An 18,048-nucleotide genomic window follows, 5' to 3' on the forward strand; every position below is an offset into this window, starting at 1 on the left:
GCAGGCCACGGGGTATCTACTCTGGGTGGTAAGTCATTTATGCGCATCACGAGCGTCAGTTTGTATGCGACGATCCGCATCTTCTGTCCTCGCGTATGTCAGTACTGCGCGCATCAACTCCACGAGGCGTGATTGACATGTGAAGCTAAGTACGACCTTCTGAACGATTCTCAGTTCTTGCCGGCTGACAGGAAAGCACTGTGGAAATGAATTCTTGCTGGCCACACTTATCTGACGAATTAGCGGGTTGACAAGTGAGGTCCGAGCATGAAAGGGTATGTCGGTATAGCAACGTCTAATGATCAATCCATTTTCTGACGATCGAGGGTGGTGGCGCAGATGCGACGGCCAGAACCATCGATTAATTCAATTCAACACCCCATGGTTGACGGACATCCCCCTTGGGACAAAGTTCTGATGTCTTGCGTCATGACATAGCGATAGTTCATCGAAAGGCACGACCAATTATCCCCAAGCGCGCCAGTGGAACCGACCTTCGTAGTTCCTGGGACCCATAAGAGTCCACAGGTTGCCCGTCCATTTCAGGGGCAGATCGTAAACATTGATGTCTGAACACTGCGATATCTCATGGAATGTCCCCATACTTGCCGATCTGGGGTTCAGCCAAATACAATTATAGAATCAGGCATCAGTACCGTAATGCCGATCAACTGATTCCTATCAACGTTTAGGATTGAACCATAGAGCTCGCCGTGAACCTTCAAAAGCCCCAATCACGCATCTATCAGGAAATCATTTCTTCCCTCCTTCCCTCTGTTTTGCTATGACTTACGTTGTGAACACTGTTCTTGCTGATCGCGCGAATTCTATCAGCCCTGAACACAAACAGCATGATGAGGAGCGGCTGGAGGACTCGGTTCTGGACCTCAAAAATGTCCCAGTGCTGACACCGGAACAGGAGAAGAAACTGTGGAGAAAGATTGACTTGCGGTTGATGCCTATCCTTAGTTTGATGTACCTTCTGGCTTTCCTTGACAGAGGTGCGCGGTGATTGTATCACTTCACGTCGGATGTGTTCCTTACTCTTCAACAGGTAACATCGGCAACGCGAAGTTGGAGGGTCTCGAGACTCAGCTGGACCTCACAGGAAACAAATTCAACGTTGTTTTGGTACGTGGCGTGTGGTTTTTGTTGACAAATTTGTTAATCTTGCGGCTGGATGCAGATAATGTTTATCATAGTAGGCGTCATTATTCTGACAGACATTGTATTTTTTAAAGCAAAACATAAAGCCATACTGCCTGTTTGAACCTCCCACTAAGTTTGTTTGCCCGATTTTTCCGGTTATCTGAACTGACTGCAACCTCAAGCCTGGTTCTTAAAGCATTCCGCCCATCCAGGCAAGTGTTCATGTTATTCATGTTAACAGTGGAGTGTTGTTTGGCTGACTCTTTTTGTAGATGGCTTCCAGGAATCAATGTAAGCCTTGCATGACGGCTGCTGAATTTATCTGACGCACGGTAGTTGGCATGGGGGATAATTATGTGCGTCATTGAATCTTTATACGGTCTACAATCGCTGAGCAAATCTATTGCCAGGACACTCATGGCTTTCGTGAAGACGTATGATTTGGCAAATTCTCGCCATAATTTTGACCTGATATTGATATTGGGTGCCAGATACCCTCAGCTAGTTGGAGTGCGAGTCTGTCTTGGCGTTGCTGAGGCAGGTTTGTTCCCTGGTGTTGTTTATTAGTGAGCGTAACTAAAGAACTTTTTGCGGAATATCGCTGATGAGTCCGCAGCCTTACTTTGTGGTATCCGAGACACATGTTACAATATCGAAGTAAGGTATCCCGCATTTGCTCGTCTGTTTGCGATGCTGAGGTGCCCCGATAGTTGGATTGTTTTTCGGTGCTGCAACAGTTGCAGGTTTGTTGTCCTGCTACGTCATCGGGGTTTCAATAGCGAAATAAATTTTAGGCGCTTTCTCCGGCTTACTAGCCTTTGGGATCAGTTACATGGGTGGCATGGAGGGACTCGAAGCATGGTCTTGGATCTTCGTGAGTTCCTTTATGATCGATGTCCGAGATTATGCTCAAAACTTGCGTGCAGTTGCTTGAAGGCCTTGCAACGATAGTTGTAGCCATCGTTGCTTTCTTTGGCGAGTACAGCACGCATTCGATCACACAGCGGACTGATAGGTATATAATCGCTCAGTACTGGTAGACTTTCCTCACACAGCTAAGTTCTTGACCCCGGAAGAGCGTGATTTTGTTGTTTGGAGGAAAAGTAAGTCAAGTGATAAATTCTGAGAGGGCAGATGTGATTCAGATTTCTTTCAGAATACGATAATTCGTCAGTCGGCGAGGAAGAGAGGTTCGCGGCCAGGTACATCTGGGCTGCGTTCAAAGACTGGCAGGTAAGATGCTCATTGTTTTGAGCTTCGTCACCTTCGTGCCCCAACCAACTTGTCAGGTCTGGGTTCATATCCTCATTTATATGTCAATCGTCGGACCTTGTAAGTGAAACACCTTTGCTACTTAGAGACGGCAGAAGCTGATCTGAGGCACTCTCAGTGTATGGCATCACCCTGTTTCTCCCGTAAGTCGATTGCTACAACTTTGAGATGGTGCTTAACATTATTTGTGCCAGAACGATCATCAAAAGGTCTGTCGTCGCAAGCTGACTGTGATCCGTTTATTTAATTCCATTCAGCTTCGGATATAACACGCCAGTCAGCCAGCTGCTCACCATACCACCATATGTCGCCGCAAGTCAGTTTCCTTACCCATCAGCAGTCTCACACATTAATCTGTTCTATTTAGCTCTCACATTGCTCGTTTTTGCACACTACTCTGACAAGTTGAAGATGCGATCCCCTTTCATTCTTGCCGGCCTTACTATGTGTCTGATCGGCTTTTCGATAAATATATCCACCGCACCGAGTGGTGTCAAGTACTTTGGAACTTTCTTCATTGTCATGGGAAGCTATGCAGCGTTTCCTGGCGTGGTTTCTTGGTATGCCATGCACAGCTGCGCCATGACCAAGGCTTACATATAGGTGCTGAAGGCTCGGAAACAATCTTTCTGGCCAGTACAAGAGAGGCGTTGGCATGGCCCTCCATATTGGCATTGGAAACTTCAGTGGTGCCATTTCATCCGTGGTCTATAGATCGCAAGACTCACCTCGATTTATTCTTGGGCGTAAGTTCAACTTCGTTCACATGACTCGCACCGCCTAACTCTCTGTTTTTCCAGATGGATTAGAGCTGATGTTCGTCGGGATTGGATTGACCTTGTTACCAACTGTCGTGTTCATTTACAAGAGGATCAACGCGCAACGCGACACCGCCGAACGTCTCGCAACAGAGCGGGGAGAGAAAGTGAAATACTCGGTCCAGGAATTACGGGAGTTGGGAGATCGTGCGCCTGACTTCAGATACACGTTATAAAAGGTAACAAAACTATGTCTCATTTTTTGCCACGACCTAGTACGAGGATACGACTCTGCAAAAAGGAATCACCTTTATTGTCTTCTTTGAATCGAATATGTACATCTGGTGGATTATTTCGCTGTAACTTGTCACTTGGACTGCAAATAAAGACATGACATAGCTTCCACAAAGTGCCTTCCTGCCACAACGTCAGTCTCTCTGTCAAATAACTTGGTGACTTCGCTCACCTCTCCAACACCCTTGTCTGCGCGCCATTCACATAAAGACGTTCTATTAGAAGTTCTAAGGATCTCGCCATGGACAAGGAAGTCGAATGGAATAGGCTTGGGGAGGTCGAGTGCTTTGTTGATGAGCTGGGACTGACTCCGTGCCTGTCAGATGTGGCACGAGATCAGTTTATGTAAGAGTTGCCTCTACTTACTGATCTCCGAGAAAGAAAATTTCTATCGCAGACAGACAGGTCGCGTCAACAACATGCGCAATGCGCAAGCCTCCGAGTCCTGACGTCACGTCACGTGCCCTACTTAGGTCATCATGTATGGCATACACAGCCGCTCTTCTGCTTCATCCTGCTTCCTGCGCTTTTGACAGTCCTCGTTTGGTCCGCGTATAATTTGATAGCATGGCATGCAATGTGGAGGAGTGCCGAGCAGACTTTCAAAGCTGTCCACCCGACCATTACCATCATGTTACGTCTCCCAACCACATTGCCATCTCCCTTAAATTATTAATCTTAGATTTGTGCAGCTTGTCTCCCCGTCTGGCTTTGATGGGGTCATTAATCTTCTTCGAGCTGCACTGCTCCTCCATCCACCCGGTCATCCTCATCGATCCTCCTTTCTTAACAATCTTGCCGTCTTCCTTGAAAAGAGATTCGAACAGCGGGGCATCCTGTCTGACCTTGATGAGGCCATTGAGCTTAATCGAGCTGCACTGCTTCTCCATCCCCCCGGTCATTCTCATCGATTCTCGTCTCTCAACAATCTTGCCGACTGCCTTCAAAACAGATTCGAGCAGCAGGGCGTCCTGTCTGATCTTGATGAGGCCATTAAGCTTCATCGAGCCGCATTGCTCCTCCGTCCCCCCAGTCACCCTCTTCGATCCTCGTCTCTTAATAATCTTTCCAATAACCTTCAAAGAAGATTTGAGCAGCAGGGCGCCCTGTCTGACCTTGATGAAGCTATTGAGCTTAATCGAGCTGCACTGTTCCTCCGTCCTCCCGGCCATTCTCATCGATCCTCGTCTCTTAACAATCTTGCCTGCTGCCTTAAAAACAAATTCCAGCAGCGGGTCGTTCCGTCTGACCTTGATGAGGCCATTGAGCTCCATCGGGATGCACTACTCCTTGAGCCCCCCGGTCATTCTTATCGATCCTTGTCTCTTAACAATCTCGCCGACTGCCTTCGAAACAGATTCCAGCAGCGGGGCGCCCCGTCTGACCTTGATGAGGCCGTTGAACTTTATCGATCTGCACTGCTCGTCCGTCCCGCGGTCATTCTCATCGATCGGTATCTCTTCACAACCTAGCAGTCTGTCTTCGAGACAGATTCCAGCAGCGGGGCGTCCCGTCTGACCTTGATGAGGCCATCGAGCTCCATCGAGCTGCACTCCTCCTCCACCCACCCGGTCATCGTCACCGATCAATGTCTCTCATTAATCTTGCGCTAACCCTTCTTGACAGATTCCAGCAGCAGGGCATCCTGTCCGACCTGGATGAAGCATATGGGCTGTTTGGGCAACTCTCTTCCCAGTCTCATGCAGCCTCTCGAAGGGATCTTACTGCCACAAGGTCATGGGCCACCTCTGCAGAGGAAACGAATCATGGCTTTGCTTCGGTTGCTTATGAAAATGCGATGAATCTCCTAGATCAGCATGTTACTCTTTTGTCGTCTTCTTCACGCAATTTCGATGTCGTCAGGATTGCCACTTCTTCGCTCGCCATGGATGCTTTCTCGTGCAGTGTTCGTCACGGTGCACTAATCACTGCTGTGGAACTGATGGAACGGGGCCGTGCAGTATTCTGGGCCCAGTTGGCGCGTTTCCGCTTACCACTCAATGAACTTTCCCTATCCGGTGACACCGGCGCAGCCTTGGCGGAAGAGTTCAAGCAGCTGAGCTTTCGCCTTCGAAGCGCGTTCGATCAGTCTGCTGAAGACCAGTCTCCGAAAATCCAGCAATTGACCATGCAATGGGATGATATCGTCTCACGCATCCGCATGCTGCCTGACTTTTCTCGGTTTCTCCGTCCACCATTGTTTTATGACCTCCAGAAAGCGGCTGACGAAGGTCCGGTCATCATCGTCAATGCCAGTCAGTACGGCTGTGACGCATCGATTGTCTTAAGCGTCCAAGATCCTGTCCACGTTCCAATCAATATCACACGGACCGAAGTCACCGAGTTGTCCTCCGAGTTTCAGTCCCTCGCAGAGCAATTTGGTTGTTCCAATTATCAGCACAAGCTTGTGGGCATCCTTCGAAAGCTTTGGCATTGCATTGTTGACCCCGTGGTCCAAGCTCTTAGGGCATCCAAAGTTCAGCCTGGCTCGTGAATTTGGTGGTGTCCCACTGCCGAGTTCACGCTGCTTCCTCTCCATGCTGCAGGACCGTACGAAAAGAACAGAGACAATTTGTCTGACATTTACATTTCCTCCTACACTCCCACTTTGGCGACACTCGTTTGGGCGAGACAACGAGTTTCTCAAGATACGTCCACGCAACATTTTGTTGCCATTGGTCAAGCGAAGCCAGAGAAAGGGAAGGAACTCAGATGTGTCTCTCCTGAGTTAGCTGTTGTTGCTCAGCGTCTCGCACCCGTCGTCTCCTTCACATCGCTTGATGATAGTAACGCAACCGTCCAGGGCGTACTCGATGCACTAAACCACAACCAGTGGCTCCATCTAGCCTGTCATGGAATGCCAAATCGAGCAAAACCCTTTGAGTCTTCCTTTGTGATGCGCGATGGACCGTTGATGATTAAGGACATCATCCGATCCAACTGGCAGAACCCGGAGTTTGCATTCTTATCGGCTTGCCACACCACTGTGGGCGATAAGAAGAGTCTCGACGAGTCGATCCATCTCGCTGCGGCGATGCAATTCTCAGGATTTCGCAGTGTGATAGGTTCCATGTGGTCTGTCGACGACGAGGTCGCGCGGCAGGTTGTGTCTGCTTTTTACCACAATATGGTTGATGGTTCAAGGAGATTGGATTGCACACACGCTGCGATAGCGTTGCACAAGGCTGTGAAGTCGTTACGCAAGAAGATTTCACTTGAACAGCAGATCGTGTTTGTTCACATCGGTGTCTAGTACTGTTTGAAACTCGGTTCGCTGTATTATTGTATTTTTTATGATCCTGGTTGCTTTCATTCCCTCCGCTGTCACACCTATATTGAATCAATTATTTAAATCATGTCTGTACGATACTTACCTTTGTTGTTGTATTGTGTACTATTACTAATGTTTCATTGAATGAATCAGATTCGCTCCCGTTCGTCGTTGCTACTACCTTCCGGACTCTTACTTGTTACAAAATGCTTTCTGCAAATTTTGTCTCGTGAGTGGGCTGTTTACGCAGGGTTTTGTACGCTTCGTCTTTGCCTTTGTCTGGTATGACAGAAGCTCTAACGATCTGTGCTAGCCTGAGATTTCCAGAAGCGGAACTTGGATGCAACTTGCTGGGTTAACTCGACCAATGACAGTTTCGCCCTGACTTGCTCCACAGTGGCTCTCCATGTGGCCCGGGTGTCTAGGTCTTGTATTCTCCTTCCCCATGATCTTGAAACTGCGCATTTGAGATACAACTGCTCAAAGACGAGGGCTTGTACGTCACTCTTCGTCTCTGATGGGTCTCTCCGCGGTTACTAAGTCTTTGCGTCGGATGTAGAGGTGTTCGTGGTCGAGAAGAGCAAGAGCGAAATGCCGCGGCCGCAATGATTTCGAGGCTTGGGAAATATGTCTTGCGCAATTGCCATCTATATGTTGACAATCTGAACGATGCCCTGCTTTGCATTTACGTGCCTCATTACAGTGCCGTTTGAGCTCTAATTAGCCAACGCCTTATTCTGACGCGTGGCGGTGCATGCGCCTCTCGTTCCGCGACCTCTAGTTCTGGGCCAATCTTCTTGCTCCCGCATCGAAGGCAGCGCTACAACTCGAATCACTTCTCTCGTTGCCACCACTCAGGAAGACAATCCCGAAAATACGGTCTCCACTTCTGTCAAGGGCGGGTGCCCGTCGTATTTAGGTATATCTTTAAAATGCACATATTCTCATATTCGACTCCTTATCGTTCGGACTTCCGTTCACAGGAACTTAGACGCAACCTATTATTACATTGATTTCTCCCATGATAGAGCGGAGTAAGTGAGAGATCGTCATTCGATCACGCCAAGGCGGGCACGTTTCGTGCCCTGTCTGCATGCGTATCAGTGTATAAGTACAAGCAGCACACCCACCCGTTATGCCTCCACCGTGGACCATTTCCTTCCTATACCATGTCCAGCTCTTTCGAGGAGAAAGGCAGCGGCTCCAACAGCCAGGATCATGATTCTGTCTCCGTGTACGAACGACCCAAAGGCTTGCGTGGTGTCTATTATCACCCCATGACACAAACCATCATGCTGGGGTTTGTCTGCTTCTTATGCCCTGGGATGTTCAACGCCCTCACTGGACTCGGTGGAGGCGGCCAAGTCAACGCAACGACCTCGGCAAATGCGAATAGTGCGCTGTACGCGACATATGCGGTCTCAGCGTTCTTCTCCGGGTAATGCTCATTCTCGTTCTTACCACTGGCCGGTGGTTTACTGAGTATATGAAGAACCGTCTGCAACAAGATCGGTGCTAAGCTCACTTTGCTCTTTGGAACAATGGGCTATGCGCTCTATGTCAGTTCTTATCTGCAAGTGCCTTTCTTTTTAGGCCGGCCTACTCTCACCTTATATGTCACTCAGGGCGATTAATCTACACCCTGGCGCCAGCTGGTTTGTCGTTACTTCGGGTGCCCTTCTTGGTGTCACCGCCGGATTCCTGTGGACCGCTGAAGGCTCGTTGATGCTAAGCTACTGTACCGAAGCACAGAAGGGCATCTATATTAGTATCTTTTGGGCCATTTTCAACTTGGGAGCAGTTGTAGGAGCTTCCGTGTCCTTCGGGCAGAATTTCAACTCAACGGTAAGTACTGTGATGCATTACTACCACTAGCGCTTACCGTTCAAGCTTTAGTCCAACGGTGGTGAGTCCACTTTACTATCACACCTTCATCTTAATGGAACTGTCATCTCGCCAAGTCGGTACCGGTACATACGTTAGTTCCATCTGCAATGCTTCACCGCCTACTACCACTCATAAACTCACAGGTCGGGATCCTGGTTCTTACCCTGGTCGGCGTCACGATCCCTATGCTGATGGCCGATCCTGACAAGATGATTCGCACGGACGGAACGAGGGTCGTGATGCCTCGTCATCCGTCATGGAAGTCCGAATTCTATGCCTTGTGGGTTGCAATCTTCACAGACCCCACGATCCTCCTCCTTTTCCCGTTGTTCTGTGCAAGCGCTTACTTTTACACCTGGCGTGAGTCTCCTTCTAATCACTCCACCTTGGGGCACCTGACGGTCCGTGAGCAGAGTTCAACGACTACAACGCAGCGCTGTTTAACATCCGCGCGAGATCGCTCAACAATTTTGTGCACTGGCTTTCGCAGATCTTTGGGAGTGTGATGCTCGGACTTGTCTTGGATTCTAAGTGGTCGCGGAGGCGCGGGCGCGCTTTTGCGGGATGGTCTATTCTCCTGGTTATTACATTCGTCGTGCACATCTGGGCGTATTATTACCAAAGGTTCGCATTTTCTGGCATGAGTAAACATTTCCGACATTTATTCGCTGTCATATATCTAGGACGTACACCCGCGCTTCCGTCCCGGTGCAGAAGATGGACATTTACGACCCGCAGTACCCAGCGCATGTCTGGCTCATGATATTCTACGGCCTGCTGGACGCGATGTGGCATGTGATGTGTTTCTGGTTGATCGGCGCCATGAGCAATGATACGAATAAGCTGGCAATTTACTCAGGCTTTTGTATGTCTTATCTGTGCTTTCTTTTGATACGTGAGATCTAACCGTTGGCCGTTTGTTTGACAGTCCATTCCATCCAGGCCGCCGGATCTGCTGTCGGGTGGCGTTTGGACGGATTAAAGCTTCCGTAAGTATACTTAGTTCTCGAAGGTTCTCGATCATTTGATGAGGTTCCTCATGTGACAACTCTAACTCTAGCTATATGACCATCTTCATCTCGACATGGTGTCTCGTCGGCGCGGGTCTGCTGTTCTCCTTCCCCATGATCTACCTGCGCGTCAAAGATACGACTGTTATCGAGGATGAGGGCTTGTGCGTGTCCCTTCTTATTTCGTGTGTTTATACGTTGTTGTTAAGCCTTTTTTTTCATATATAGGATCATAAGAGATCAGGGGATGAATGATACGAAAGTGAAAGGGATGGTTGACTCTTGAAGGGCACGGGAACGAAGTGTTATGAGTTCTTGGGTGTTCTTGTAATGTGTGTGATGGTTCAGGACGATTCAGGACATGGACAGATTGTCAAGGCGTGCGCATGCTGACCCTTGGAATTTGGCGTGTGTGTTCGTGACGATTTCTACGATCTGCAGAGACAGTGTTCGGGTTTGAAGTACGAAACAGACAGTAGTGTTCAGGACAGGGATCAAATTCGGAGCAGTACCAGATCTTGGTCATATAGATTGATCATCTTCAACGGGTATGACACCCCTAGTACACACAATGTCCTGTAGTGGGTACATGTCATTCTATGTGATACCAAAACATACGTGAAATACATCGTCATGGCCCCTCCAGAAAAGTAGATGCATTCTCGTGTGTTCTCGGAACTTCTACAACGTGATCCCCATTATTGACACCAAGACTTTCCTCTGCGGTCGTGGAGATATCTCTATGGTCAGTGGATTTGAGACCCTCGTTATGCATATGCTGAGACGTGAACTCAATGTCTGAGAGTTGTACTGATCGGACAGCGGTTTTACTGGAATACGCTGTGGATGATGCGGAACTGATCCAGCCGTTCCCTTGTGCCTCGCGGAATATGATCAGAAGGGGGGCGATGAGCTGTATATAGCAAAGTCAAAGTCAATATAACTCGAATGAGCATGATGATGATGAAACCACTGACTTGCGCCTCTCCAAGCACTTGCAGGAACACATTCGCAACAGGGCTTTTCGTCGCGAATGGGACTAGGAATAGTAAGGAGAACGTAGAGTAGATCGCTGCGCTCTCGACGATCATGGATGCGACACTTGTGTTTTCTGCTACATGTTCAGGACCTAGTAATGCTTGCTTCATGTGCAGACGATAGTGGTATAGGCGGAGTACGATGAGGATCGTGACGATGATATTGACAGCGAGTTCGAAGAAAAAGTATGGGAAAGTGAAATTCATGGTCGTGCCAGCGGCGTAGTATGGGGATGATAATGGGGATGAGATCTGGTAGAGAAAGAGGATGCCTTCTAATGAAAATCATTGGAAAATGCACTGATGCTGAATGTTTCAGAGTAACTTCCACTGAAACTGCATGTAGTTAATTTCATTGGAGTGCTGATTCTGAATTTCAGCGCATCACTCTCGATTCAGCACATCCTTTCAGTACAAAATTGATCGCAGCTCTGTAAATGCCTGTCTTCCTCTCTTTTCTGTTTGGATTACAACTGAGAGTAGTAGTGCTATAGAGATAGTTGTGACGGACTTAGGAATTTTCGCATTTTTATCATGTGACCAAAGCGTTGGTATATATTGCTATTATTGTGAAGTATATAAATGGTTGTGTGGCTCAGCGGTAACGATGCTGCACGTATGAGTACTTGCGGTCCTAAGTTCAATCCTTGCCAGATGCGAAATATAATACGTTAAATTCATCATGTGATCTGACTTCAGGGCAACATTTCTTTTGGCACGACTGCAGCACAATTTCAGCTGATTTTCAACTGTAATTTCAGAGTAAAATTCGGAACTTTCAGCACTTCGTTTTCAGCTCATTGTGCTATGCTTTTAATTACGTTTGGTGCTGATTTTGGCTAATGATTTTCACTGGAATCACTATCCACAGTGTAGACTTTGCTCCCGCGAGAAGCTAAAGAAGCGCTCCTACATCAATAATTCAAGCATTAACATGCCAACGTGGCGCGCAGAGAAGGGTGTTGCAGAGGTGAGCGAAGTGACCAAGTTATTTGAGAGAGAGACTGACGTTATGGCAGGAAGATACCTTGGAAATCGAATACTTTGAGAGTGTTTTGCCTCCTCAGCGCATGTCTGAGCTTCCACATGAGGATTGGGTATCTTCGATATCATGCCGAACACACCAGTATGTTCATGATATATCAACATAGGCATTTCCATCATATGACGGTCACCTACGTCTCTTCGACTATTCGCAAAATTCTGCGGACTGCTAGGGAAACCCGAGGCCAAACCTCTATAGCGGGAGGTGACGACTCTTTTCTATCGAGGACCGACTACAATATATACTACCTGCCTATGCTCGATCTTGCTGAGACACCTAACGGGAACGTCATCCTTGCTGCGTCCACGGACCTCACCGTATCTATCTTCGACCTCCGCGTTTCATCCCTCTCAAGTCTCGTCCTCTACAGGCATCATGATGCACCCCGTGACTCCATCCTGCATCGCCACATCTGAAAGTGGGAAGCAGCAGGTGGTGACTGGCGGCTATGATGGCGTTGCACTGCTATGGAACCCGCGGGGCACGAAAGGTGCTGTGACCGGTTTCAGGGCATGGGATGAGGTGAAGGTGCTTGCGGTGGATTGGGTTGAGGATGTGGTGGGCATCGGAGGCAAGGGCGGTATGGAGGTATGGAGAATGGCTGGGGGATCCTAGGTTTGGTTAAAATCCAATCGTCTTGAGTCAGATCGAGTCGCCTTGACCTCAACACTTTGAGTCCAGATATCCGCAAAAGCTAGCGCAAAATCCAAAATTCGTCAGGATTCAAAATTAAAACATATGTACATGAGTACTTAATCCATTCTTGTCGTTCTCCCATCGTCCAAATCTTCGCACTAATGAGTTTCATGTACCCTGCGGTTCCTCAACACCTCCTGCAACAAAGTCCGAACACTGACACGCCGGAGGTTTACAGACATCACACAAGACCTCGAAAATTGCACATACTAATTATCTACTAGTAATGCAGCAGTCTCTCACTGCCCACCACCACCAACACGACCTTCTATATACCTCCGTAAGTCACCCTGGCGCCACCTCCAGGCACAAACTGACTTCTGCGATTAGCTCTAACAATGCTCAACAGAGCTCAGCGCTTTGATGGGTGCTGGCAGCACTGGCTATCGTGTTTTCATACTCGCCTCCGGGATACATTGTCCCTTCTCTAAGATTTTTTCTTCTCATGTCGACCCCACGATCCAACGTATTTACTTGCTTTCCATCCGTCTGTCCATGCAAATGCCACCTATGTATGCCGCCGCCAGATTTCTTCCCTCTCGGCCTCGATGCACCAACTAGACAAGATTCTCTCACGTTGTCCCAACATGCCACTGTCACTAATGATGAGCTCCAACTTCGACATTGGTGACCCTTTGAGGAGTCGGCATGGTTCTTCATATCGGCATTGGAAACTTCAGTGGTGCTAGTATCCGCCATCTATGGACCAACAAGACTCACTGAGGTATATTATTTGGCGTAAGTTCAACTTTGTTCACATGGCTCACACCGCCTCTCTGTTTACTGAATGCGATTAGAGCTGACGTTCATCGGGGTTGGATTGTCCGTGTTACCAACCGTCGTCTTCATTTACAAGAGGATAAACGAGCAACACGACGCTGTCGAACGTCTCGCGGTGGAATAGGGAGAGAAAGTGAAACACTCAGTCCAGGAATAACGGGAGTAGGGAGATCGAGCGCCTGACTTCAGATACACAGTATAAAAATTATGCCTCATGATTGTCACCACTCTGCATCAAGTAAGGAATCACGCCGCATATATATCGTCTCCTTGGAACCGAATACATGCATTTGGCGGGATCATTTACATAATTGTAACTTGTCACTTGGACTACAAATAAAGACCATTAACTTCGACAAAGTGCCAGAGACAGCTGTGCAGCGGGGAGTCTGAGATCGCTGCCACCACTGGCAAATAGTTAGCAGTGGCCTGTATTCATAGGTAATGTTCCTTCTGTTCGTCCTAGATAATCTGGCCCCCAAATTGTTGATGCTATAAACAACTAAAAGCTACAAGTGTCGATACACAGAACACCGTGTGTAGGATACAGAAATCACTGTGAAGGGTTGCTGCGCTCAGTGAGCTTGAGCCAGCTTTGCATGGTTGTAAACTTGTCTAGAAAACTAACGTCCTTCGGGTCCTCATCGTTGGATTGCTTGGTTACCCTTCGCTGCGTTAGGTGGATGCGGCGAGCAGCTCGACGATCCCCATTGTGTACATAAAGCTCATCGGTACAATCCAGAAAGAAATCCCCCATATCTGTATCAATACCTGAGGGGTAGTATTCTTCCGGGTAGGTTATCAAATCGAGCTTCTTCAAGCCACATTCCACAGCGTCCAGAGTCGCCCATTGATCCAAAGGGCGCGATTCTGTTTTCAACAGGACTCCCTCCTTGTAACGGGAGCAAACCCAGATGAAAACCCACACAAACGACTCCAGATCGTGGCGATACAGATGTTTGACTTCGCCGCGTTGACCCTTTTCCTTGAGAAGTTCGAGTGCCATAAAGGGCACTGTGCCCGTGCGTTCGTTGCCCCGAGGGCCTAGGTCGCTCGCCAACGAGGACAGATCGTAGTCATTCAAAACGCCTATGAGCTTCCCGTCTTTCTCGTACCACATCAGGTTTCCAGGGCTGACATCCCGGTGATACACCCCTCCCTTCCACAGAGCAACATGGCCTGCATGCTGTGTCAACGAAGAGCCTCATAGCTGTAATGAGAATACGTACACTTGATACACTGCTGCCACACATCAAAAAACTTAATGCCGTGTAGTTCCGTAATGTGCTTAAGCTTGCGGAATACGATAATGTAGAGCACGCGACTGCCCTTCTTGGGTTCTTGCATGTCGAGCGCTTCTCGAATGGCCGATGTCGGATTCGTGAACGTGTAGTGCCAGAGCAACTCAGGAATATGGTCTTTTACGTCGGGGTTCACCTCAGCGATCTCCTTGACCTTTTTCAAGATTTCCGGCTCGCTAGTGCGACTTGCCTCTCCCCAAAAGATCTTGGCTACCATCTCATCTTTCGGGATGTGCGGGTGTTTCTTCGCGAGCGTGTCGCTAGTGACAGGGACCACATTGGTGGCGCGTCCTTGTAGCCCATAGTGCCTAACTCTTGCTGGGTCGCTGGTCTGAAGCTGCAGATCCACCGTTCCAAGATTTTCATCCTTGATGTGGAGTTCGTGACACTGTTTCTCCTCAGATGGCAGGAAGGCCTGGTTTCGGCCCCAATCCCCGAGCGTGAATCGTTGTAGAGCATACAACAACACCATGAATCGCGGGAGATCTTGAAGAAAGTTGATGCCTGAGCATTGAATGATTCCTTGCCGATCATAATACCAGATCCGGATGATATCGTCTGAAAAAGCGGTGGTAAGCGCGTGACCTATCCCGACAGACGAACGAACCCACCGACGACGATAAAATTCAGCATATGATTGACTCCAAGATTGGCCGCAAACATTTCGGCGGCGTAGAGACCCATCTGGACGGTCACATCTACTTCGGCATCCGGGTCGTCGTTCCTGTTTGTCTTGTTTTTTTTTCGCGTGGCGGATTCCAAAGTATCCTCGGACGGGCGCTTCTTGGACTTGCCCTTGGAAGGCCGCGCAGTAGTAGAACCAGAAGGTGGAACTGCAGCTTGGCTGATTTAGTTTGATCTCGAAATTCGGAATACAATCACATACATGCGGCGACGGACAGTGATTGTGTTGCCGGGGTCTGCGAAGCGCCTTCAACCTTGGGATGATTCACTGACAAATATTCTGGCGTTGTAGGCGCATAATCTTTCACGACATGCTCATTGGGCACCGTCATTTGGACCTTTCTCTTTCTCTCGTCTCTCTTGACCTCGATGCAAGCGAGAATATCTTTCCAGGGGAGGTTTTTCGGCGATTCCATGGCATTCTTGTCCATGTGAGCCTTGCGCTTCTCGTCGCGCGTCTTGGCGTCCTTCTCACCGCCCTTCTCAGCGTCCTTCTTGTCGCGCTTCTTTGTGTCCTTCTTGCCGCCCTTCGCAGTGTCCTTGTTATTTGTCTCGAAGGGAGCGCATGCGCTGTTTAAAGGAAGCATGACGAGGTCGGGCTTCCGCGTTGATTTCCGGGTCTGATGGGTTTGTTGCATGGGCATATCGTTCTTCTGACAGATCATGTCCACATCGGGGTCAGCATCACACATTCCGTCGACTTTGGTCTCTGCAAGACAAGCGAGCGCGATGTTAGTGAGTTTTATGAAAGGGCTGTAGAAATTGTCTTCGACTCCTGGCTTTCCGCTTATAGTTGTTGTAAGCATCAAAACACCTGATCATGCGAACTCAGAGGAAGCACTCACTAGTCATTTAAGATTGTCGCGATTTCCGAAGAATTTCCCAGTGCAGTGGACACAGTTCCATTGCAAACCGGAAGAACTGCCTCGAGGCATTGATCCAGGAGCTTAGGCTGTATGGTATCGGGAGCGCAAGAACCGCGCTGCAGGAGGGCTTGTAGCATAAAATCTACAGGGCACTCCTTAGTCTGCTCGACGTCCCGTTCAATCCACGGGCTGAGTTTCCTAACACTTGATGACATGTTAGATGCTACTCAATAAAATAAGAAAGATGCTCACGTCACACCGACCAGGCCGATGTTCTCGCTGATGGTGGCAGCCCCGCGGCTGCTTGGGGTAGATTTCAGTTGGCCAGAATCATGAACTTGTGAATTTGGGCGTAGCGGAGTGGACGATGCACCCGCATCACTGGCAGGGGACATGACGCTAGGCGTTGTTGTTGCGCTGACTGAGCGTTGTGAGCAGTACTATATCAGCTGGTGAAGTGGGGAAAAGTAGGAGGACAAGAAAGAACGACCGCTTCCTGCTTCCCTTATATCTGGTCGGCGAATGTGGCGCAACCGTGGTGGACCGTCATCGATCAATCTGATGGGCTGGCCGGTTCAAGTTGTGGACCAGGGCCACTGTTGCAAATGCACTTTGCTTCAACTCCGACGACGCGTTCCCAACACGGGCACGTGACCTTTTTGACTCATTTGAGCTTCTGCCCGACGTCTGCCCATAATTGATTCCTACTAAATCAAACATAGTCTCTCGTAGTCAGAGCTTGATAGGACGAAAAAAATAATGACTAGTACTACGCTATCTAACACATAAATCTCGTTTTGTACGCATCTTATCATGATGCTTACTCCGAGCCCCTAGGAAGTCCATGTCACCCATAATCAAACAGAAGTCCTTCCAAGAATCTTGATTTCGGGATCTATGGTCCCAGATGGGAAGGGAGTCCGACGTTCGTGCCACAGTCCACAGAAAGAACAGAACACAAATGCATGCCTCAGTTTGCGTAGTTGTCTCCTTGTATTCTTTTATCCTCCTACACACGATCGTTACCCCTTTTTGATCCCTGCGCTGTCACGGTGTAATCAGGATTCACCTAAGCTGTTAATGGACATTGATTTGTATCCTGTGTGATGTCGGACTTACATTTGATGAATTCGATAAGCAAAATCGAACTGCAGTCATTGGCTAAGTGATGTTTGTACTGATGAGAGTGCAGGTCCACATACATTCTTCCTGGTTCTATCTTACGTTCGATTTCGCCTGGCTGTGACAGACCGATCGTCCACTGTTCAGCGTAGCGCCATATAGTATCATCGTACTCGGACTCATCAGACCGTCCAAAATTTAAAGTGCTTCTTGAATTCCTTCGGTGCGAATTTCGAATCTTGCATGGTCTTGGCAAGAATTGAGGGTGCATGTTTGTTTTTCGGTTGCTCGGACTGAGAATGGTGCAATAAATGTCTTTATATTCCGGGAAAGTAAGGCAAGCCGAGTTGTTGCCTACACTGCAGTCGTGCCACTACGCTCAAAAAGACGCGACAGAAAAACTCAAGCTCGTGCAGTGTGCACGTTAGGTGATGCGAGACCCTGAGATGCCTGTCAGTGATATGTTTACGAAGATGCGTCGTGCCGTTCACCTTCAACAACCGTGCCTGGGATGCCAAATCTCTCGCACCATATCCTACTAGTAATGAAGGGCGCCGATATCACCGGCTGGTCACACACACACCTCGTCCCTCTACAAAGTTGTTCTTCTTACAGAATATGAATTCCTCCAGCGTGGTGCTGACGCCCTTGTCCTCGATAAGCTTGCTGAAGAAGGTGTTGTATGCAACGTAAGAAATTAATTGAGCGGGGCTTTTCAAGCATCAATTCTAAGCTCGCTTGTCGTTACCTACATGTTCAATGACTGATATGGCATCATCGACACTGGAGTCAGCATCATGAGACACGGATAAGTTAAGATGCGCACACATGTATGGAACTGGAGGTAGTTGCAACGCCGAATCGTGGTACTCGGGA

General features: G+C 48.5%; 7 protein-coding genes across 7 annotated transcripts; 5 read left to right on the forward strand and 2 right to left on the reverse strand.

Moving 5' to 3' along the window:
• Positions 1-571: 571 nt before the first annotated feature.
• On the forward strand, positions 572-3,683 carry DEU56DRAFT_589062 (MFS general substrate transporter). Its single transcript, XM_041346954.1, has 22 exons — positions 572-1,001; positions 1,055-1,131; positions 1,187-1,201; positions 1,254-1,282; positions 1,332-1,361; positions 1,422-1,440; positions 1,486-1,505; positions 1,560-1,583; positions 1,641-1,715; positions 1,766-1,806; positions 1,860-1,892; positions 1,944-2,023; positions 2,076-2,124; positions 2,181-2,252; positions 2,306-2,382; positions 2,439-2,481; positions 2,540-2,564; positions 2,616-2,630; positions 2,679-2,737; positions 2,789-2,981; positions 3,034-3,167; positions 3,222-3,683. Exons 1-22 carry the CDS (start codon positions 785-787, stop codon positions 3,413-3,415), a joined length of 1,521 nt encoding a protein of 506 aa, XP_041204269.1. The 5' UTR covers positions 572-784; the 3' UTR covers positions 3,416-3,683.
• Positions 3,684-3,872: 189 nt separating this feature from the next.
• On the forward strand, positions 3,873-6,726 carry DEU56DRAFT_974165 (CHAT domain-containing protein; the record flags this gene model as incomplete). The annotated part of the gene is made up of 6 exons (XM_041359537.1): positions 3,873-4,111; positions 4,156-4,708; positions 4,733-4,794; positions 4,831-4,901; positions 4,949-5,949; positions 5,992-6,726. Exons 1-6 carry the CDS (start codon positions 4,041-4,043, stop codon positions 6,724-6,726), a joined length of 2,493 nt encoding a protein of 830 aa, XP_041204270.1. The 5' UTR covers positions 3,873-4,040.
• A 1,187-nt stretch (positions 6,727-7,913) lies between these two features.
• Positions 7,914-9,869, forward strand: DEU56DRAFT_744228 (major facilitator superfamily domain-containing protein; the record flags this gene model as incomplete). Its single annotated transcript, XM_041349061.1, is given in 9 exon segments — positions 7,914-8,182; positions 8,237-8,321; positions 8,338-8,593; positions 8,706-8,722; positions 8,775-8,991; positions 9,045-9,255; positions 9,315-9,496; positions 9,560-9,620; positions 9,692-9,869. 9 exon segments carry the CDS (start codon positions 7,914-7,916, stop codon positions 9,867-9,869), a joined length of 1,476 nt encoding a protein of 491 aa, XP_041204271.1.
• A 472-nt stretch (positions 9,870-10,341) lies between these two features.
• On the reverse strand, positions 10,342-11,168 carry DEU56DRAFT_826461 (uncharacterized protein). The gene has a single exon (XM_041354337.1). It carries the CDS (start codon positions 10,883-10,885, stop codon positions 10,469-10,471), a length of 417 nt encoding a protein of 138 aa, XP_041204272.1. The 5' UTR covers positions 10,886-11,168; the 3' UTR covers positions 10,342-10,468.
• Positions 11,169-11,428: 260 nt separating this feature from the next.
• Positions 11,429-11,952, forward strand: DEU56DRAFT_983439 (uncharacterized protein). Its single transcript, XM_041359949.1, has 3 exons — positions 11,429-11,648; positions 11,698-11,775; positions 11,830-11,952. Exons 1-3 carry the CDS (start codon positions 11,613-11,615, stop codon positions 11,893-11,895), a joined length of 180 nt encoding a protein of 59 aa, XP_041204273.1. The 5' UTR covers positions 11,429-11,612; the 3' UTR covers positions 11,896-11,952.
• Positions 11,953-12,502, forward strand: DEU56DRAFT_826463 (uncharacterized protein). Its single transcript, XM_041354338.1, has one exon. The coding sequence runs from the start codon at positions 12,099-12,101 to the stop codon at positions 12,336-12,338; it is 240 nt and encodes a 79-aa protein (XP_041204274.1). The 5' UTR covers positions 11,953-12,098; the 3' UTR covers positions 12,339-12,502.
• A 1,077-nt stretch (positions 12,503-13,579) lies between these two features.
• Positions 13,580-16,673, reverse strand: DEU56DRAFT_589368 (uncharacterized protein). The gene is made up of 6 exons (XM_041346955.1): positions 16,303-16,673; positions 16,030-16,254; positions 15,387-15,970; positions 15,112-15,333; positions 14,429-15,058; positions 13,580-14,378 (listed from the first exon to the last, which is right to left on the reverse strand). The coding sequence occupies exons 1-6, from the start codon at positions 16,443-16,445 to the stop codon at positions 13,753-13,755; spliced, it is 2,430 nt and encodes an 809-aa protein (XP_041204275.1). The 5' UTR covers positions 16,446-16,673; the 3' UTR covers positions 13,580-13,752.
• Between the last annotated feature and the right edge of the window lie 1,375 nt (positions 16,674-18,048).

The sequence above is a fragment of the Suillus clintonianus genome, assembly GCF_016758775.1.
Source record: "Suillus clintonianus strain FC179 chromosome Unknown DEU56scaffold_93, whole genome shotgun sequence".
In the NCBI taxonomy this organism is placed as follows: Eukaryota; Fungi; Basidiomycota; class Agaricomycetes; order Boletales; family Suillaceae; genus Suillus; species Suillus clintonianus.